Source organism: Eurosta solidaginis, chromosome 3 (genome assembly GCF_040869045.1).
Source record: "Eurosta solidaginis isolate ZX-2024a chromosome 3, ASM4086904v1, whole genome shotgun sequence".
Classification (NCBI taxonomy): Eukaryota; Metazoa; Arthropoda; class Insecta; order Diptera; family Tephritidae; genus Eurosta; species Eurosta solidaginis.
The window spans coordinates 269,670,826-269,694,657 of NC_090321.1; the positions used below are offsets into that span (position 1 = coordinate 269,670,826).

Consider the following 23,832-nt stretch of genomic DNA (forward strand, 5'->3'; position numbering starts at 1 on the left):
TCTGTATCCGGCAAAGGAACATCAACATCGATAACACTCCCTAAGGCTTTCGGGAAGTGTCCTTATCGCTACAACAACAACAACATTTCAGTTGTCAGCTCTACCTTGTTTGATTTGCTTTTAAATCATTCTTAAATTATAATTTTGGTTCAACGTCAGAAGACCGCCTGCATATTGTTATCTTGCCAGCCGCTCTCTCCAAATATTTTTCCGTAAATTTGTCCTAGAAAAAAAAAAAAAAAAATTAAATACAATACATAGTTCTTTTCAACGTCTTCATCATCTCAGTAAATACACAATAAAAATTTAGTTTTTCAGTTTTTTTGTAGTTTCTTTATTTTACATTTAACATTTACAATGGAGACTATTTATATTTACTTTATGTAATGATTTATCACTTAAAAATAGTACATAAGTTCTTGTATTTTATACTTATATAACACATACAGTTTATTTTGATTTACATATGTAATTATTTCTTAATTTTATTTTTTCTATGCAGTAGAAATGTCATAAGTGTTGCTATGTGTATGTGTGTGTGGTCTTTCGTTGGTGCGCATGCGCCATCGCTTCAATGTACTTAGTACTATGTTTTGTATGATAATAACACATATTTCTTGATTCATGCTTCTAGTTGTGTTTGTCATGATTTTGAGCTTACATGTAGAGATGGTTTTGTTTTTGTTTTGCCTTTTAAAACATTATCGAAAATTTTGAATAATTGTTACACAACTTTAAGCTCACCCTCAGTTTAGGATTTATGTATTTGAGATATTTTAAGTCTCAACTTCAGCCTAGTATTGACTTGATATGCTTTAAACTTTCAAAATGAAACTGATCATAAGCTTTATATCTTTATCGGTTGTGCAAGGAGAATGTATAGCTGAATAACCAATTTTGGGTAGACCAAAGCTGCGTTTTGGATATCACTTTGGAAAGCTTTTTTTGGCATTTCGCTTACCAGCGATAATTTAAAAAGTTCAATTTTAAGAAAGCTATATTAATCTTCCAAAAAACTCCATTTTTTAAAATGGAGAAAAAAGCTTTTTTACTTAAAATCTAAATATTGAAGCACAATGGATTAAAACTTTAAAAATTGCAATTTAGATTTTTTTTCCAAAACATGTCTTTTACAGAACACTCTCGAATCAACACGTGCTCAATTGTCCTTTTAAAGTATTTTTTTAACGTAAACAAATTTTTTTAAAGCTTTGTTATAATGAAAGCTCAAAGAGAGAAAGCTTAGCATTTAAGCTATCCAAAACCTCAGAAACTTTGAGCTTTCTACAAAAACACGATGCATCTAGGTTTAAGCTAAATTATTATTGTAAAAATAACTTTTTCACAGTCAAGGTTTTATTTCGATGAAATAGATTTGTAAAAATTCTTCGAAACATGCATTATTTTCTGACGATGAAACTTTAAAAAGCTACTATATAGAAAGCGTTTTGAAACACAAAAAAAAGACATACATTTCTAAAAAAAAAACTTGCGGTTTCTACTTGAAACATTTTCAATATATGAGCTTTTTTTATCTTAATCATTCTACAGAAATTTTTTTTTAGCTAAATAACCAATTATAAGTATACGAAAGTTCCTGCGCATGACACATTTAAAAAACTCCGTGCTTTTTGAAGAATTTCAAGTTTTAAGAAAGTTAAGTTAGACTTGAAAAAGATAGAATTTTTTAAATCGAAAAAGGGAGCTCAACTAAGCTTAAGCTGTTCATGTTTTCTACTACTAAGTAATAATTTAAATAAATCTTGATCAGCTTAGTGTTTAAGTTGTGCTAGATATTTTCAATATCGAGCATTCTACAAAAGCACGATGCGCCGAAAGTCGAGCTTTTGGAAGGACAAATTGTAATAATTTTTAATTATTTAGAAATTTTTGAAAGCACATCAAATGTATTATTACAAGCAATGTAGACTTTAAAGAGATGTAATAAATTTATAAAAAAATTTTAAAACATGCATTGTTTGGGGGGAAAAAACTAGAAAAGTTCGTGTTTTACAATCGATTTGAATGATCAACATAGGGTGCATGCATTTATAAAGGGAAAACTTTAACGGTTCGACATGAAACTTTATCGATTTTAAATTAATTTAAAAATAAATAAATTTAGTAGAAGGGTGGCAGGTTTTGCGTTGCAAAAAAAGGTTAACATCTCATTTTTAAGGCGATGAATAACAAAAGCTCAAACAAATTAACTTGAAAATTCAAAAAATTCATTTTTTTGGTTTATTTTATATAAACTCAATATATTATTATCGGTTCGTGTCACTTGATTGTCAAATACATGCAAATACTGTTTCCAAATAATTAACTTTATTCACCATTTAAAATAGTACTACAAATTTAAACTTATCTCTATAGCTTTAATACGTTGAAGTCCAGTGTACCACCGGTGATCACTTCAAGTTACCACTATCAGTTGCTACCATGTATGTTTGTTTTTGTTTAACGCATAATAATTTACCCCAAGAATATTAGTGAACAATCAAAATTATAACTGGAACTCTGGTTTAGATGTAAATTTTAAAGCTTTCCTTTGTGTTATCACCAGTGATACACTGTCAGTCAGCCAATGTGTTAAATTAAACAGCTTGCAATGCTTTGTTTTGCTTACTGCGTTTTCTAGTCTGGCAATGCTATTATTCTTGTAACTACATATCTCATTCGCATCTTCTGTTGTCTATCTTTTACTAGGTTAATTTCACCTTTATCGTAGTGGTGAAATTGCTTAATGATATAATATAATCGATAAACTTCGCAGTAGCATGTTTTAGAGCTATAAATTTTCGATTAAAATGTACCAATATGCGAGATTTTTGTTCTTCGAAAGTTTAGAAATATCGACAGATATTAAATAGCGAATGCTCAATTTTGAAAACAATGCAGTTTTTTTTTAAGAAATAAGTCCATTGCATTCCGTCATTTTGTAAAAAATATAACCATCGAAAGCTCAAACTAGTTAATGAACGTGTAAGCGAAAGTTCACTTTCGAAAGTTTTGATTGTTAGTCTAGACATAGACTACAAGTCATCAATATTTATCAATTGCAAAAACGTTTGCTTGGTCTCTTTTATAATCACGAAAGTTTAGTATTATTTGGGGTTATTAGCGCAAACATGGTGTAACCCCAAGCTAAAAAAAAGTGGTCGTTTCGCTTATCTCTAATTTTCTATTATTTTTGCTCTCACTTCCCGTGCAATTTATTATTTCACTCCCCATGCAATTAAGATTTTTTATATATAGTTATTCATGGATATCTACGGTGTTCTATTCCACGCTTGTCTTGAAAGTACCAAAACCAAAATACATAGTTGATTACACTACGTTTGGGCTGATAGGCTCATTTTTCAAACACAAACTTGTTATCTTATTTTATTTATTTATTTTTTATTAATTCATTTAAAATTTTCAAATTATACATATGTATATCGATTGCTAATTGGAATATCATCCTACCTCGGCTGAGAGTTTTTAAAACTGCTCTATCTCAGAATATTTTTCAAGAACATCTTATCTCAGGATGTTTCGAAACCTTCAAATCTCAGAACACCTTATTTCAAAGCTGTTTTCATAAGCGCCTTATCTAACGTCGAAATTTATAAAACTTTTACTCAGATAGGGTTGTTTTGAAGTTCTGTAGTGGGCGTCATTTAAAACCAATTTATTAAATAGGATGTTTTTCAAAAGTTTCCTAAGATAAGACAGTTTTGAAACAGCAGTCGAGTTAGGATATCCAATATTCCGCTCAGTAACCGATGCATATTTTGTCTTTATTTATTTCTACACAATATCTGATGAATTGAAATATTTTATTTAATAATTATATTTTTACATATTTTTATTTTTTATTTTTTAACCTTATTTTTTCTGTATTTCATTGAGTAATTTAAAATTTTTTGTGATTTTTAAGCTTTTTCCTCTAAATTATAATTTTTTTTTTATATATTGTATATTAGTAGTAAAAATATTTTTTTCTTTGATTTAAATTTATATTTTTTTTAATCAACTTTGCACATTTTCATGTTTATTTTTTTATTATGTTTTTCTTCATTTCTTAAAAGTTTTTATTTATTATTTTAATTTCATATTACTCTTTTTTTAGTTTTATTTTTTTTTATTGTTATTGTATTTTTATTTTTTTATTTAAATTTTATAACTTGTTTACTTTAATCAACTTTGAATATTTTTGTATTGATTTCTGATATTGTGTTTTTTTCTTTTACTTAATCTTTAAATTTATTTTTTTTATTATTGTAATTTAATATTATAAATATTTTAACTTTTATTTTATTTTGTTATTGCATACAATCTGTTTTTAATTTAAATTTTATCAGCTTTTTGTTTTAATTTAGCTTTGAATATTTTTATACAGTATTTTATTTTTAAATGTATTTTTGTTCATTTACTTTATGTTTTTACTTAATTTCTTTTATTATTTTAATTATTTATTTTTTACATTTAGTTTTGTTTATTTTTAGTTTATTATTATTTTTTTATTATTTGCCTTTAAAAAAATTTTGTTTTAAATTTATTTATTTTATTCTGTTTTTATATTATTTTTTCATCCCTTTTTTTTGTCGTGCTAAGCAAATTGTTTAGGCTACATGGGAAATTTTTTTAGATTTATTTAATTTTTGTTAAAATTTATTTAAATTTAGTTTTAGTTGTTATGCATTTTGTGTGATTATTATGTTGAAAAAAAACTTATTCAAGTATTAAAACTAAAAGAAATAAATTTTTAGGTAATAGATCTTATTATGAAGAGAAAATTCTAACAATAAAAATTTTATTTTCATCTTAATTTCTTTTTTTAACACTTTGCGAAAGTTAGATATTCTTTTACCTTTAAGTTTTTTTTTAATTTATTACTTTAAGTTTTAATACTTGAATAATTTTTTATATATAATTAATTTTACTTGATCTTAACTTTTAATGTAGTTAATTTAATTTATTTAAATTTTTATGTGCTTCATATTTTTCATTTTATTTTTTATGTCCTCACATTATTCATTGATGTTTTATGTTAAATTATTATTTTTTTTATATATATCAAATTGCGCTTTCAGGCGTTTTTTATATTTTATTCTGGTTTATTGCATAACAATTTTTATTTTCAAGTTTTATAATTTTGGTATAGCAAAATTTATTTATACATTTTTTTTCACTATGCAATATTTTAATATTTTTTTTACTTTATAGTATATGCTGCACGTTTATTTTTTAATTTTTTTTGTTTACTTTGCTTATTTTGCCCTTTGCTTTTTACTTTTTTTGTAGTTAAATTTGTGAAATTTATTATTTAATGTGATATATATTTTAGCGCTATTATTAATTTTATTACTTTTTTAAAATTGTTTTATAGTGTTTTCTTGAATTTTGTTTACATTTGTTTTGTTTTTCGCTTTAAATATTTTTCATATTATGCTAACTTTTTTTTTTACAAATTTTTTTCTTTTAGTATTTTTATTTTTTTTTTATTTTCAATAGCTTCCAAATTTGCATAGAAATCAAGTTTTTCGAACAAAAGCATTCTTTTTTGGCCTACAAAAGTTCACATCTCTACATGTTTTTTGTAGTTTTGTTTTTACAAACACACACATATGTGTACATACATATAAGCATTGTAAAAGTAAAATTCTTAATTTCTTATTATTAAATATTTAAAATCTCTTAAACATTAACAAAGAATTTGAGGCTTCAATGCTAATTGAGCGTAACGCAAAAAATATAATAAAATTCTACATAATTTCCTTTTTTCATATTCGTATTCATACATTGTAGTACATAGTATATTTATTTGTATATATGTATGTATTTTTTATAGCAAATATATTTATTTGTAAATGTAGTTCATATGTAATAGACTAAATTCTATGGAAAATTAATAAAAACAAAACTGACGTCGCACACATTTGCTTTTAAACGCTTTTTAATATTTATAAAATTTTTTGTTTTTGATTTAGTTTGCATTTTAATTGTAGTATGTATGTGGATGTGTGTGTGTGTTTGTTTTTTTTTTAATAACACTGCTGCGCACAGGCAAGTTTTTCTTAATAATTATCATATAAATATAAAAATAATTAGAAAAGTATGACATAAGTAATTAATTAATTTGACAATCGCATTTACATACATATCGTTTTTTCTTTTATTTCTTTCATCTCTCTCAAATCATTTCTAAACTTTGCTTCCTCTTTATTGTATTGTATAACACTATTACATATGTAAGTATTTAGTGTGTACAGAGTAGTAAAGTTATTCATTCTCGTTTATAATTAATAAAAATAAAAACATTTTTATTTAAAGGTAAAAAAACCTAACGCACAAAATGTTAGGAAGTCATACATAAATCAATGAAGTAGCGTCAACTTTAAATTTATAAATTAATGGAAATCAAAGTAACATCACTATATAATCATTATTATCATAAACGTTACATTAGACATAAATTTATCATTATATGTATTGTAGTATTTATATAGTATATGTATGTATGTATTCAGTTATTTATGAAATATAGGTATAATATGTAAATGGTATAAAAAAGTTAAAGTACACAAATAACAGTACACTTGTGTATTTAGCATGGACACAATCCAACAGCAGCTTAGCGAACACGCAAACCAACAGCCTAGCAATTATGCAAACCACTTCAAGCAGCTAAAGGCACTGTTATGCAGAAATTGAGAGTAAGAACTGTAACGCACGGCACGCTATGACTGACGTAGTGATTTAAAAAAAGTTTCCATTTTTTTACAGGTGTGATATTTTGTTTTCCACAAATAAAAGGCTGAGTGCTATATCACACGGTCTTGGCCTCCAGTTCGAAAACGCTTTTTCAGAATTTGGTTAATATCAGACTTTTGGTCTATACCAGACCTTCATTGAAAATCGCAACATCCCACAACAACTCGTTTCAAGAACGGCCAATTTTAAATATTTTTTTTATAACTATACGTCTTACTTCAGTTGAAAATGTATTTAACTCACACTCAAATAGGACTTTCATTTACTAAAATATGACATTTTTAAATCGAGTTCTGAGATAGGACCAATATTCAATAGAGTTCGCATATATGGCATTATTGAAAAAAGTTTAGAGTTAGGATGTCCTTGAAACAAATTCTTGTACGAGGCAATTTTCTGTGGTCTTTTGTTGAGATAAGATGCTATTGACGGCAGTCCAGCCTACTCAGCTTCCGAAATAATTTTGATGGAACGTACAATTAAGTTTTGCCTTCTCAAAAAAAGAGAAACCATAACGGAATTCGTAAACCGGATTGATATAGTGAAATATATGATAATTCATAAATTTGTAATAAGAAAGCGTAAACTTATAATGAGAAAATATCAATTTAAAATGAGAAAAGGGAAAATTTGTAGTTCGATGGTTTAGCTTATAAATTAAAAAAAAAAACTGTCTCAGTACTAATTTATGTATTCTCAAAATTACTTTTCCCTTTATCATTATAAGCTTATTTCCTCAAATAATTAACTTTTTCTCATTACTGGGTGTAAAAGGTGGAGTCCACGCATTACGTTTTTACTTTGGGCAGTCCTGAAAGCTTTCAGAATATACATATATAAATTTTTTTAAATCTTAATCGTCACAAATGCTGGAATTTTGAAGCTTTCGTACCACTTTAATCTTTTAGTAAGTAGTAGCATCGTACTAACGGCTAGGAAAGCCCTTTCTGATTATGTAAATACGTTGACCATTTCAGCTTTAACTCTCTTCGATCAAAAAAGCATAACAGTCTTTGGAACTCGACAAAAATCACAGTGATCAACTGCGTACAAGTTTGCCACAGCAAGCAGGCTAAAAGTCTTAACTTTGGAAAAAAAATTGAATTTAACGATACTAATTCGCATTCTCATTTAAGTTACAAAATACAAATAAGATGAATGATTTTCGAAACATCGCAAGTTTTTGCCTTCGAGTATTCACATATCAGGTAAAAGCGCTGATTAAAGTGGGCTCCCCTTATACAGGCACGAAAAGCTTACTGAAGCCCGATAACATTCTCTTGGGAAGTTTCGTTTTAAGTAAGCCAAATTTTATGGCTGTGAACGGAGGGCCGGGAGGGCCTTTTGTAGAGAATCACGCATTTGTTTTGTGTCCTTTTTTTCAAATTGCGCTATAAAGTATGAGTTCAGAAGAAAGCTCGTTGCAGCATCGGTTTTGAGAAGTTACATATTGAATCTACTTTCGGAAAGATCTTTGGTTATACGTCAACGAATGTAGATCAGCTTAAGTAAATTAGACTTGTGTTTGGTATTGTGCTTTTTCAAAAGCTAGACTCCTAAATATATTTGAGAACCATAGCTTTTTGTAAAAACTTATCTAGTTTTTCGAAGTTGGTTCTTTATATAGTAAGATATGTCTTTTGAAGTTAATTTATTATCAAAAATTAGATTTTTGAAGAGCTTTATAATGAAATTTATTGCCAAAAGTTAGGGTTTTTGAAATAGAGGAAACATTTTAAAAGCTCAAATGTCATATGTCTTGTGCTTTCATTCGAGTAAAGCTACATTACCACGGTCAGCTTTTCTTTTATAACTTTTTTCAAAAGCCCGGCTTTAATAGAAAAGCTTTGCACTCAAAAGCACAAGTGGAATAGAATGTAAATTAACTGCGAAACTCCCAATTATGAAAATCTAATTTCTCTACTAAACTGTTTTGAAGAGCGCTTGAAGTTCGAATTAAAGTTTTTAAAGATTAAGCTTCTTTGAAGATCAGACCTGATTATCAAAAATTTTTAAATGGAATACTGATTTTTTTATGAAATCTCTATTTTTTTGAAAGCTCTATTGATGCGTACATAAAACAAAATATTTTCCACATAACAATTCACAAAAAATGCATAATTTTAAAAAGCAATTTTATAAAATTAAATTTTTTGGGACAATAATTTTACTATATAACTATGTACTTGGCTAAAAGCTTTTGAGCAATTTGTTTTGATTGATAAATTTACTAATATTTTGACGTTCGCGCAACTTTTAAGGTTTTTTGAGAGTTAAAAAAAAAAAACTAAAATCAACTAGATTTCCATACCGAAAACTACTATTTTTTAAATTCCCTTATTATGTCGCCCATCAACTGCTGTAGGCAGCAGCAGCAGCAACAACATTTGTCTCATAGGGATAAAATTGTACATATTGTGTTTGTTGTTGTTGTGGTAGCAATTGCTGTGGAGCAAAATAAACAGCGAAAGTTTGTTGTTGTTGTTGTTCCTGCACGTTTTGCTGCGCATATTGTTGCAAAAGCAATTGTTGTTGCTCCAACAATGGCAATTGCAATTGCAAGGCATACTGTTGTTGTGATTGTTGTTGGGATTGGGTGTGTGCTGCTGTCGTTACTAACGGCATTTGTTGCATATAAAATGAAGGAGGTGGTGTTTGTGTTGTTGGTGGTTGTTGTTGTGGCTGCTGCCACTGCTCTGATTGTAGCGCTACCTGCAATTGCAATTGTTGTAACTGTGTATGTTGTTGTTGTTTTTGCTGCAAAATACACTGTGCATCGTAGCACGGTGAGGCAGCAATTTGATTCGACGCTGCGGTTGATGTTGTTGTTGCTGTAGCTAAACATGCTGGCAGATTAACTGCTGCTGTAGCGCATGTATAGACGTCGTTGGTATTGTTGTTGTTAAATGCATAATTCGGCGCAAGTGTGCAATTACTTTTGCTTTTGCAGTCGCATATAATTGTTGCTGCATCTGCCGCTGATGTGAATGATGTTGTTGATGTTGGCATATGAAGCTCGCTTGCATTGTAGCTGTTGTTGTTCTTGTTATATGTTGATTGTTCTTCTAAGTAGTCAGGTGATGCTGTTTCTGCTTCTATTTCATACAATTGCTGATAGCCAAGTGCTGTTGTTGCTGCTGACGGAAGCTGTATTGTTATTGGTTGTTGTCCATTTGTTGTGTTTGTTGTTATTGGCAATGGTACTGCTATTGCTGCTGCATTTGTGTTCGCTGTTGTTGTTGTTACCGTAGCAGCTTCTTCTTCTTCCTGTTCTTTAAATGGCTCGTCGGTTAATCACGTACTCAACCACGTCGAGTTACATGTACAAATAGCCGGAATCACAGGAGCATAATAGACGCCGTTATAAACCAAAATGGTCGCCGGTTGTCCCACTGCGGCATGTGTTTGCAGCGTCTGAACTTGTTGTTGTTGCTGTAGTTGCAATTGCTGTTGTTGTTCGGCGCTTGCTGTTGTCGTACAGCATATTGTGGTAGCGCCTCCGGCGGTTTGAGGTGACGTCGCAGCTGTAGCTTGTTGCACGTAAATAGTCTGTGTTGGTGGCGCTTGCATTTGTTGTTGCTGCTGTTGGTGGTGGTGTTGGTGTTGGTTGTGGTGTTGTGTTGTGACCAGCGTTACTTGCTGCTGCTGCTGTTGTTGTGACTGTGCCTTTTGTAACTCAACCGCTTGCTGTTGCTGCTGTTGATGGTGTTGTTGCTGCTGATGTTGTTGCTGCTGTTGTTGATGGTATTGCTCTTGCGCATGATGTTGCTTTTGTTGCTCCTTATAGAGCACCTGCGCTGCCAAAGTCTGTATTAGTAATAAGGTTTGCCGCCGTTCATGGCCCATCAAACAAACCGTGGAAATTTCGACGACTTCACGTAAATGCATCAGGTACTGATATTGTAATGGCTCCTCGTCAATGCCCCAAAAGTGATTGGACAAATACGCTTCCAACTTTTTCGTTTGCGTATTTATATCAGGAAAATCTATAAAGAATCTTGAGCACATATAACGTTCCAGAGTTTTGATATGTTGCGGATTGACTGGCTTATAATTGCGCACCAATAGATTGCAATATTTGAGCAAACCACCGCCGCGTATCTCTTCGGGCTGTCGTGTTGAGATCAATTTCTTTTGCAAATGATAGAGCGCTTCCTGAAAATCACCATAAACCGACTCACCAACGACTGTAGGATAAAAATTCTCCGATATGGGTAAAGCGGCACAGTCGTAGAATAGCAGCAATGAATCCAATACAATTTGGAACGAATCTACCGAAAACTCAAACTGACGGCGCATTGTATCGACAAATTTCAGTTCGACATTCTTATGACCCGGCGAATTGCCCAATGATATGAGCGACCAACGATCACCATCATTATTATTGTTAACCTTAACCATCTTGCCGACATAAGCCTCTTTGAGAGCACACGGCATAATGCGTCGCTTGCACACACCTTCAGGCAAGAGATCTAATAAAGTGTTGAGCACAGCTGTCTTGACACGATCAAAATGACGTGATGAAGTCAATTCAATGGCATAGATCAAATCCAAGTCATTATATGGCTGATCCTCTGAAGCTAAAACATGACTAGCTGCACCACCGTTTAAGCGCACATCCTTGACTATAACACCGGCGCCACCTGCACTAACATCCGCCTCCAATTTGCGCCTAACCAAGTTTACCAAATCTTTTAGTGGTACTTCGAGTGTGGGAAAATTTCCACGCCCATGTATGGCCACCTTTTCATCCATAACATCGTGTAGTTTGCGTACTTGTTCAAACGAGAGTACGGCCAAACGTTGTGTACCACCTGTGTCGACACTCTCCAATGAACCATGATCAGATGCTGAAGCTATTGATGAGCCTGAACTGGGTGATGGCGGTGGCGTTTCAGTGCCACCGTCCGAGTGAAAACCATCGTCAATTTGATAGACGTCCATTCTGTTGGAACGCTGTTGATAGTGATATGACGATTCGGTGTGTGCGTCTAAGGTCCCGCACTGGAAAGGGAGAAAGAGAAGAAAAAAGAAGATTATTAAAGTTGGTTGAGAAAGCATCGAAATGTCAAAAGATATACATATATAAATAAGGTGACATTTTCAGCCTATTTGACTGGATAAGATATCAGAGCTCCTGCTACAACAAAAAGCAAGCAATTAGCAGAAGGTGAATGAGAAAAATCTATATAAAAACAAGATTTGGCTTTAGTTTACTTTGTTGAGGTGACGTCAACATATCGATTGCAAGGGTGCACTCCCACTCCTGGGAACAAAGGCTTTCAAGAGACATGTCCTGATGTAGTATTGTTATAATTAATAAACCAAATTTATCTACATCAATTTCAACTAAACTAAATAAACTGAACTTAATCAAACGAAATTCAAATTTACTAAACTGACTTAACTCAGCTAAACAAAGCTTATTACTTTAAATTTCACTTTACTGAACAAACTTAGCTAAACTAAACCAAATCAATTTAAACAAAAATAAACTATACTAAACTAAGGTAAACTGAACTAAAATAACCTACAATAAACTAAACTAAACTAAACTGACTAAACTAAACTAAATTAAGCTAAACTAACTAAACTAAACTAATATAAACCAAACTAAACTGTACTAAACTAAATTAAGCAAAACTAACTGAAATAAATTAAGCTAAGCCAACTAAACTAATATAAACCAAACTAAACTAAACAAAACTAAACTATACTAAACTAAACTCTACTAAATTAAACTAAACTTAACAAAACAAACTAAACGATAGGGCAGATAACAAAACACTAAAACTTGTGTACCTTACAAACAAATTTTAAAGGAACTAACAAAAGTCCTTCAAAGATTTTTAAAATTTTAAGATAAAAAGTGAACTTAATTAGCTTAATTGAATTGCTAAAATCTTACCAAACCGTAATTTATTTAATTTTATATAACTCACAGAACTTAAGTGAACCAAATTAAACTGTACTAATATAAACCAAACTAAACTAAACTCTACTAAATTAAACTAAACTTAACAAAACAAAATAAACGATAGGGCAGATAACAAAACACTAAAACTTGTGTACCCAAACAAATATTAAAGAAAGTAACAAAAAGTCCTTGAAAGATTTTTAAAATTTTAAGATAAAAAGTGAACTTAATTAGCTTAATTGAATTGCTAAAATCTTACCAAACCGTAATTCATTTAATTTTATATAACTCACAGAACTTAAGTGAACCAAATTAAACTTAATATAGCCAAGATAAACTGAATCAACTTTAACCTCATACAAAATTATAAAAAAAAGTATTTAAATTAAAAAATAAATAAAATAAAATATTAAAATAATTAAAGTTAAATAAAAATAAAGCACATTAAATAAATGAAAAATATTAATTAAAGTAACTTCATTAATTTGTTAAATTAAAATCATACGGCGAGTGACTTTCGTTTGAGTTAGTTTTTAATATGTAATTATTTGCTCATGGAGAAGAACGTGAGGCCGGAACAACTACTGCATGCCTATCTTAATATTAAACTATTTTTTATTACGTATGTTATAACAATTTTTTTTGAACATTAACTAATTCAGAGTGAAACGATACACTTAAAATTGGAGATGTGTTCAGAGTAGAACGATTTAAGTTCCTTTGGTGTTACCAATGGGCGCCAGTTGGCACAGCAAAGGGGCCACTGGTGCAGCATAACCGTTAAACAGTTAAACGCCAATTAAGCAAGTAAGAACGCTAAGGCTTTGAAGTATTGACCTTGTTGCCACTACTTTATTATGCTGTGAAGATCCCTTTTGGGACTTATTTCATAAGTGGGTTGCTTATGAAATAATGAAATATAACCTTCACAGCTTAAGTCATTTAAACAATTTGCTTTCAAATTTTCTTCAAATTTATCTTTTTAGTAATTTGTAAATTAAAATTGTTACAAAACTGCTTCCATAATTATTAACCTTCTAAAAAAGCTCTTAACTCGATATATTTGCTGAAAATCATTTCATATAATGAAAATAACAAAAGTATTCATGTAATTTTAATATACACCCACATATATGTGTTTATATGTATGACAATATTTTTTTGCTTAAGCGCAAAGGTCGTCACAAATTATTATTAAAAATAAATGAAAATTAAATGACAGACAAAAATTATTTAATTATAGCACAAAGTCAAGTGTATTTAACATAGCAACAGAGAAGATGCGCCATCATTAAACCCCCATATATTTTGGTTGGTGCCTCTTCAGGTATATAAATAGATATTAAGGCAAGCATACTAAAATTAGAAAAAAACATTAAAAGTACACACAAAAACTTATAAATATAGTTGGAATGTATGTACTTAGGTGCTTTTAAATGTGATTAAAAATAAATTTTTTTAAATATTTGTACTGTAGGAAAAGGTGCACGTAATTAGCACGTTATATTCTGCAGGCACAATGAGAAAAATTTGTTTTCCTTTTATAATGAAAACTCTTAGCGGTTGATATGCATAGCTTGGAAACACCGGCTGGCGTGGAAAATATTCGTGAATTTTTAATTTTATAGGGAAAGGCACAAGAAAATAAATTCCTAAGTAAATCCCAAAATGATGAAATGTATTCAGAAATAGGCAAAGATAGGCCCAAATGTATTTCAGAAAAATTCAAGTGTAAGTACTTAATGCAATGCCACACTAACAAAAAACACTTATCTATAATGAGGCTAAACATTGGCTAAAAAAAATTCTTTAAATTAAGAAAAATTTCAATGTGAAGAGTAAGAATTTCTTATTTTTGGATAAAGCTTTTCATCAACTTAAGGAAAAATGTTTCTTCATTTTTTTCAATCAATACCTACTTGTACGAGTTAGCTCAGTGAATAAGAGGACTCGATGGTAAAGTTGCGGACCTCGACTAGAAATCCACGGCCTTGACAGCTACACAAATAAATTTTCTATTTTTTTTTAATACAATTACAATTTCTAAGGAAATTATTTCTTTGGCCAAGAAAAAAAAACGTCTCCGTTTTTAAGGAACTACATACTTGTCTTGATTAAGAAGAGTGTTTCTATGGCGTAAAATCAATCTTTTTATATGAGTGTAGATGCTATTATATGTATTTGCTAAATCTTGTAACTGTTGTGTCGCCTAAAAACCCTGCAGTAAAAGAAGGTAACTATAAGTTGGTATAAGACAAGTCAGATAATTTTATTATGTTCTTCAAAAGGTTACCTCTCTGAAGTTGGCAAGACAACTTTTACGTAGAAAAAAATTACCTGTTGGGAAAATTGCCGTGAATTTGCCGTAATTTATCCGTGAAACAAAAAAATTTGCCGTGGCCATATTTTAGAAAATACAGGGTGGCACGCTAACTCCCCGTGGTCAGAAAACCACCTTAGAGACCAGGTAGGAAAATAATTCTTGCACACGAATTTGCCGTAAATTTGCCGTAGATAAGTGGCATATTATATAATTTCGAAAAAATAAAATTTAACTTTTTTATGGTGCACCGCCAACTTCACGTGAAGTTGGCGTGCCACTTTTCGAAAACCACCTTAGACACCAGTTAGGAAAATAATTCTTGCACGTGAATTTGCCGTAAATTTGCTGTGAATTATCTGTGAAACAAAAAAAGTTGCCGCGGCCACGTTTTAGAAAATACAGGGTGGCACGCCAACTTCACGTGAAGTTAGCGTGCCACCCTCAGAAAACCACCTTAGAGGCCAGCTAGAAAAAAATTCTTGCACACGAATTTGCCGTAAATTTGCCGTAGATAAGTGGCATATTTTATAAATTCGAAAAAAAAAATATTTTAAAATTTTTTTTATGGTGCACCGCCAACTTCACGTGAAGTTAGCGTGCCACCCTCAGAAAACCACCTTAGAGGCCTGCTAGGAAAATAATTCTTTGACACGAATTTGCCGTAAATTTGCCGTAGATAAGTGGCATATTTTATAACTTCGAAAAAAAAAATTTTCAATTTTTTTTATGGTGCACCGCCAACTTCACGTGAAGCTGGCGTGCCACTTTTCGAAAACCACCTTAGACACCAGTTAGGAAAATAATTCTTGCACGTGAATTTGCCGTAAATTTGCTATGAATTATCTGTGAAACAAAAAAATTTTGCGCGGCCATGTTTTAGAAAATACAGGGTGGCACGCTAACTTCACGTGAAGTTGGCGTGCCACCCTCAGAAAACCACCTTAGAGGCCAGCTAGAAAAATAATTCTTGCACACGAATTTGCCGTAGATAAGTGGCATATTTTATAAATTCAAAAAAAAATTTTTATAAATTTTTTTTATGGTGCACCGCCAACTTCACGTGAAGTTAGCGTGCCACCCTCAGAAAACCACCTTAGAGGCCAGCTAGGAAAACAATTCTTGCACACGAATTTGCCGTAAATTTGCCGTAGATAAGTGGCATATTTTATAAATTCGAAAAAAAAAAATTTCAAATTCCGTAGATAAGTGGCATATTTTATAAATTCGAAAAAAAATTTTTAATTTTAAATTTTTTTTTTTTTTTCGAATTTATAAAATATGCCACTTATCTACGGCAAATTTACGGCAAATTCGTGTGCAAGAATTATTTTCCTAGCAGGCCTCTAAGGTGGTTTTCTGAGGGTGGCACGCTAACTTCACGTGAAGTTGGCGGTGCACCATAAAAAAAATTTGAAATTTTTTTTTCGAATTTATAAAATATGCCACTTATCTACGGCAAATTTACGGCAAATTCGTGTGCAAGAATTGTTTTCCTAGCTGGCCTCTAAGGTGGTTTTCTGAGGGTGGCACGCTAACTTCACGTGAAGTTGGCGTGCCACCCTGTATTTTCTAAAACATGGCCGCGGCAAATTTTTTTGTTTCACGGATAATTCACGGCAAATTTACGGCAAATTCAACGTCAAGAATTATTTTCCTAACTGGTGTCTAAGGTGGTTTTCGAAAAGTGGCACGCTAACTTCACGTGAAGTTGGCGGTGCACCATAAAAAAAAGTTAAATTTTATTTTTTCGAAATTATATAATATGCCACTTATCTACGGCAAATTTACGGCAAATTTGTGTGCAAGAATTATTTTTCTAGCTGGTCTCTAAGGTGGTTTTCTGAGGGTGGCACGCTAACTTCACGTGAAGTTGGCGCGCCACCCTGTATTTTCTAAAATATGGCCACGGCAAATTTTTTTGTTTCACGGATAAATTACGGCAAATTCACGGCAATTTTCCCAATAAAAAAAAATTTCTATTTGAGGTATTCCTCTAAAATAGCCATATATATAGTGGGAAACGTGCTTTTGGAAATTGCTAGTTTCCTTCTATAGAATGCTTATTTGGATCTATTCTTAATATGTGGTCTGTTCAATTGTGATTTGTTATTCCCTACCCAGCATGAAAAGAAGCTAAATCCAAGCTTACTAGAAGTTGGTTTCCAATAAACTGACGAGCTCTATTATCTGTTTAGTTTCTTTGACAAAAGTTGCAAACTACTTTTGTAGGGCAATGGCCGCAAAACAGTTAGAGAAATCGATATTTCTGCATTACTTATCAACTAACTACTAATTATCTAATTTTGATCTCAAAATATGTTAGCCTATTATTACAGTTACAATAAATTAAATGAGTCCTGGGCATTGGACGCAAAATTATATTTTTTCGCAATTTTTCAGAAACTGGGGCCGTATCGTGTGTTACGATTACTATCGGAATCCTTCTTCGGTCAATTTATAAATATGAAACTGCCTAAATAGTTTGGCAAATTATAAATCTAACTAGTACGCGAAGTCAGTAGTTCACATATGTTGTTATTCGGACTCACGATTTCAGAGCCGTTTTGATTTAATGTTTGAGTGAAAACTTGATTTCTATACGAATCGTAACACACCATACGGCGCCCTGTTAAATTGCAAAAAGTTCTCAAAAAACGTCGCGAGGAGAAAAACACGATTGATTAATAAATATATGTCATTACTTTATTAGTGTCGATATTTCGAGTTCATTCTGAACTCATTATCAAGATTCCACTCTTCAGCAGTTTCACTGATCGATCTTATTAAATGTAATAACATTTCCTTCCTAAATCGTATTTCCATTCAAACAGCGTTCATTTTACACCATACAACAATTTTTCGTAATAGCATGAAGTAATCAATACCAGATAGCACAGATCCAAACTTTGAACGTTATACATTTCATGCATTTGTGAAGTCTTTTTATACTCTCAACCTTTCGGTTTTTATTCACTGCACTATCTTCTTATCTGCGTAAAGATCATACAGCTTATCATTATATCTCCTTCGAAACTCGCCGTCGGCATCACGGACAAGACCATACATCTGTCAGAGAACTTTTCTCTGGAGCACTCCAAGAGCCATCTCATCTTCTCTCGATATCTTCCATGATTCTGAGACATACAGGTATAATGAGCGACACCACTTTTTTGTTATTTTTATGCTGTATCCTAAATAAGCGAAATGCGTTCCATGAAAAAATTGTGTTATTTAGTGTTGATTTCTTTGAACCCACTTTGTTTTATTCTTATTTTCTTTAGAAGTTTTAATTAGATTGAAGCCGAAAGAACGGAAATTAGAATACATAATAAGTTCCAACTTGTATTGATTATCCAATTATTTTACATAATAACAAGTATTTACTAATAACAAAATTTTATTCTGTTGTAAAATTTTACTTTTGTCGCTAAAAACTTTTTAGTTGTAAGCGCTCTTTATATTTGTTACAAATTTATACCTCATTCAAATTTCATATTTTTCAGTAAATTTATTCATTAATTAAAAACAAATAAAGAGCATGCCCGATTTACCTACGACGAGATTTGGGCCGAGCTTTTCTTCCAAATAGCGTCGTGCTTATTTTCAGTTTTTCATTCAATTTGGTGGGACGGGCTTATACGTTTTATGCCGACTCCGAACGACAGCGGCAAAGCAGGTGAATTTTCACCGAGAAGCTTTTCATGGCAGAAAAACACTCGGAGTGTTTTTCAAACCACTGTTAAAGGGCGAGCCCGCTTAGAAAACCTTTTCATAATTGAAAAAACTTTTTTTTTAGTTGTTGCATGCCCATAACTTGAACCCAGGACCTTTGGCGTGGTGTGCGGAGCACGCTAGCACCACATCATGGCGGCAGCCGTTTATGATGTTGGTTTATTTTATTGCTCTGTTTACGAAAATTATATTAATAATTCGTCTTCAAGACGAAAACTGATTAAGCAATTAAGACTGACATACTAACCAATAAAAATTTAATCGTTATTTCAAACTTGAATGTTTAGTTTTGAATATTTTTTATGCTGAGCTGGAATTATTGAAATATATTTCACACTGGTTTGTTAAGTTGTATTATTATCATTGGAATCTTTAAAATAAAATATGTGATAATTAATTAGGCTTTATGAAAAACATATATTCTTAGAAAATGCTGGGTGTCATTATTAAGTCGTTTGTATGAATGTGTGATTAGTTCGCTTCAGCGTACTTTTATATATTAACTATTTTATAGATTACAATCAACACGCTAATATATTAAGCACGTGATATAACCTGCTATTTAGCTTTGTTTTGAAATATATTTAAAGATTTGAGAAGTAAGAGTTAAAGTTCATTGCATGCGTCAGTTTTTCACTATCGCTCAGATACGTTTTCTGATCTATTGATCTTGGTCGATGCACTGTATGCCGCTGATTGCATGTTAAGTGCACGATCTGGTAAAAAATCTAAAAGATTTTAGTCACCAGACTACAGACCTCAATAATTGCTGAACTTAACAGGCATGTCGATCAGAAGTAAATGCTTCTTCACTTCATTTTATGATAGATCGGCGATACCAGATAAACTCTGTGAAATAACGCAAAGAAATTTAAAAAAATTCTCTAATTTCCCACATCCTAAATTAAAAAATTTAATTTTCCGCGCTATTGATAGGCAGCGGTATGTCAAGCGTAGAGATCTAAAGCTGCTCAGCTACAGAAGCTATATCTTCAGCTAAGTTTAATACTTAAATTAATAGAATCGAAACATGCTATATGCTTTTTTCATATAAGAAAGGGAATCAGAGCAAACGAAAATGTTTGAGTGAAAATTGAAACGATGCATTGCACGCCTTACAAAATGCTTTGAATGTATCGTCCGGCACGAATTCGAACCAGCCATTGGATTCTTCAGCCTCTTGACACCTTTTTTGGAAACTCTTTCTCTTTACAGCAAACATAATAATCTGTTGAAATATTCCAAATTATATCATCTGAATAAATTTTTAGTTTTTTATTACACACTTTGCGTTACAATACACGCAAAAAATTTGCAACATTTTTAAATAAACGTATGCTGAAGTGAAATTGTGTCACGGTACATCTGCGTGGCCAGAATCAAACTATTATCCATCTGAAAACAGTTCAAAGGTTTGTTTTGTTTCCATTTTACAAGACGGTGCACCCCATAATTTTTATGTGAAATTGTCTAGAGGGGTATCAAAAGACGCGTTTTGACCCTCTTAACAAGAATACGGAAGCGAAAAAACAGTGCTAGATTTTCATGTAGTTTTTGTACTATGCATGATTTTTGTCGAACACACACACACTAATGCAGAGAGATGTACTGCCCAGAAATTCTGTGATTCGCGTAGCCGGTGTTGGACCGCAATAATTTTTGACAAATAAAATTTTTAATTTTCGCTTTCGGATTCATAATATGTGACCCGGTCTATGAAAAGGTGGCTTATGACTCAAAAAAGAAATTGCGAGAAACAGCTGTTAAAGATAAACAAAAGATTGTTTAATCAATCTCTTAAACCAAATTTCATTTTCTTACGCATTATCTAGAAGTAATTAGAAAAGGTGGTCCTCCAAAGCATCCCTGGAACTTAAGATTTGAAGCAAAACACAGAGGAGCTAAAATTTATTCACGAAACATTATGTGTAGAAAGAACATTACATATTCATTAAGTTTAAAAGCGGCAGTAAAAGTTTACAACATTTTTAGGACAACGCGAGAATGGCTTTGAAGATACATTTGAGATACACAAATCAGTATTTTGTAATATAGAAACGTCCGATTTTTCATACGCACTGTCAAATTTAAACGAAAACTTTCAAAATATTATAATTGAAAAATTTGTTTATAATGGACCAAACTATAAACATTTTTTTTTTAAATTGGATTGAAGTACTAAAAAGTTTCTGTTTGGGAAGGGGTCAATTCTATTGGCAACAAAAAATGGTATAAATTTTACAAAAGTGAGTATCAATTAAATAAACACAAGAATCGTATTGATACTAAGTTTTGATACAAAAAGTTTCAATTCTATAACAGACAGTATCAAATTGATATTATCAAAAATATATTCAGGCCTGTCATGGAATCCAAGTCGGTTTTGCGTTTTGTCGGAATTACAAACCAATCTTGATTTAAATTGGTGTTATAAAACCGTATTGGTTTTGCTCTTTTCGAATGTAAATAAAACCGATGTTCGCATCAGCTGTTTTGCGGTTCACCGGCAATTTTGATGTTAATTTTTTTGGCAAAATTTTATAAAATAGTTGTTTTGTGCATTTAAACAGAAATAAAGAAATTTATTGACATCAAAATGGCATCAGCAGTTGTAGCATTTATTTTATTGGAAGAAGAAAGTTGCGAGAAGGTCAAAAGGAAAATGTTGAGAGATCGCAGCAATCCACTTGAGTTTCCAGAGACAGCGTAATTAAAAATATTTCTTAATGTGGGTTTCTAAATATTTATAATGTATTTGCAGTTACATTGCATACTATCGCATAAACAAAGAGGCTTTCCGAATGGTATTGGACAGCACTGAAGGACGCTTAACTCGCTCGAAAGTTCTGCCAGTCCTGCAACTAGCAGCTACGTTACGATTTTTAGCTGAAGGACCCTATCAAAGATCAGTTAGCAAGGATTCTAGGATGAGTGTAGGTAGAAGCACGGTGTCAACGAATTTAGATTACGTGCTTCGTGAAGCCCTTCGCAATATCTGGATGTTTCTACATAAATTCAGTCAAATACTGTTTTGCACTGAATTTTTATGTTTTCCCCTATCAAGAATGAAAATATATGTAAATTTACATTTATTTTTATAAAATAAACCTCTATTTACTTACATTTTTAAAAAATACTCAACTGCAAGGAAATACAACTAGGAAAAAATGAAATCCAACAGCATTTAACTGATTGGATTGTTTCCGATAGCAAAATCGATATTATCGGATTCTATGACACCTAAAACCGATAATAATTCCAATTCGAATATTAAACCGATAACATTGGATTTCATGACACCAAAGTAATTATTTTGTCGTTTTTAAATCCGATTCCGGCAACAATTGGATTCCATGACAGCCCTGATTAAATTGATAACAACTAGTATCAAATTGAAAAGTTCGAAAATATAATTTTCACAATTTCGAAAATGTCAATAACATATAAGATTATTGATAAAAAAAAGATAAGCGAAAAGTGTACATTGATGCCTAGATGGCATGCCCTTATGATAACTTTTTCTTTTGAGTGTAGATCAATTCGTAACAGCTAAGAAGTACCTTAAACAAATTTATTCAGAACAGTTTGCCCAATCTTTACTTCTTTTCAATCCCACTAAAATCAGCATATAATTACTATAATATTTATTATTTATTTCTTGTGCTTTATGCACCAGATAATATGTAGTGCAAAATAGATGCAAAAACAATATAATAAAAGAAAATTTCCCTGGCATGCTAAATGCAATTACAGACAGGTTGAGAAAAAGGTGTCAGACACAACAACAAAAGCGCAAAAATATCATAAATAAACAAAATGTTATGCCAACGAAAATAGTACAGCAACAAAAAGAAAAAAAAAACAATAAAAATTTTATGGATCTGTAAAAATGATGTCAACAGATACAAATTATTTAACAACGTTAAAAACAGCGTGGCAGAACAAACAAATAAAATATGAATGGATGGAGAAAATATATTTAATTCAAGGGAAATATATAAAGCAAGTTAAAAACAAATAAAAAAAAAAAGTTTTAAATAAATAAAATACTAGAATACAAATTAAAGTGTAATAAATTTAAAAAATATAAAACAATAAAATAAATAAATGGTGCACTACATTAATTTTGAAATTTACATATATTAAGTATCGTCGTTTCACCTTTTTTGACATAAACTTACTCAGAACCACTATTTTTAGAATATTACATTACATTTTTTTGTTTGTTGTAACTGATTTTGGTTAAGTTTGTTTTATTGTAACTAAGTTTGGTTAATTAAATGTAGATTTATGCAATTTTTATGTATAATAAGGAATATAAAAATAGCTGTAAGGCCCGGTTTTTCAGTACAAGTTCAACTCTGTTTGTTAGTTAAACTGCGCTTAAACTTATTCTGCAGTTTTTCAGTCTACTTTAACTGAAGTTTAAGCTGAGCTTAAGCGGCCGACCTGTCAGGGTTAAACTCTAGTTAAACTAACGGTGGTTTGCGTTCGTTCGAAATGGCGTCGAATATACCCAACAAGCATTTGGGCTGTACTCAAGTGTAAGATTCCAATACTACAGTATTTTCACGAAAATAAAATAAAATATATATAAATCATTAATGCTATCAATCATGTGTTTATTTCTCATAATAAATAGATGTTGGCTTTGGTGGTAGCACCTTGGAGATTTTTTTTCAACTTCACTTCAACTCTATATCCAATGTAGGATATCAACTGTATAAACGTTTTGAATTTCATTTGAGAACTGTACATTTCTCAAAGTCTCTCAAAGGTTAGATAATAATTTGAATATGCTAATGACGTTGGAGATCAACTCGAGAACTATAATTTTTAAAAACTTTTCCAAGTGATTGGAGAATGAAGTTGAATATCAACTTGAGAACTATCTGTTTAAGAATAACTAGATAATGATGTTGGATATCACCTCTGGAACTAGATGTATATTTCGCTGGAGAAATATCTTTTAAATGTTTGTTGGGTAAGCAAAATCCAGCTGTTGTCGTATCTACAAACTATATAGATAATAAAAAACCAAAGTTGCCGCACAAAAACGCATACCCCAAAGGCGGCCTTGAACTATGACTGAACAACT

At 31.2% G+C, this 23,832-nt stretch overlaps 1 protein-coding gene across 1 annotated transcript in view; it reads right to left on the reverse strand.

Moving 5' to 3' along the window:
- Positions 1 to 305: 305 nt before the first annotated feature.
- LOC137245567 (transcription factor SPT20 homolog) overlaps positions 306 to 23,832 on the reverse strand; it is a 534,100-nt gene continuing 510,573 nt past the window's right edge. Inside the window, 1 exon segment of the mRNA XM_067776456.1 lies at positions 306 to 11,766. Within this exon segment, the coding sequence (XP_067632557.1) occupies positions 9,115 to 11,766 (2,652 nt within the window). The 3' untranslated portion in view covers positions 306 to 9,114.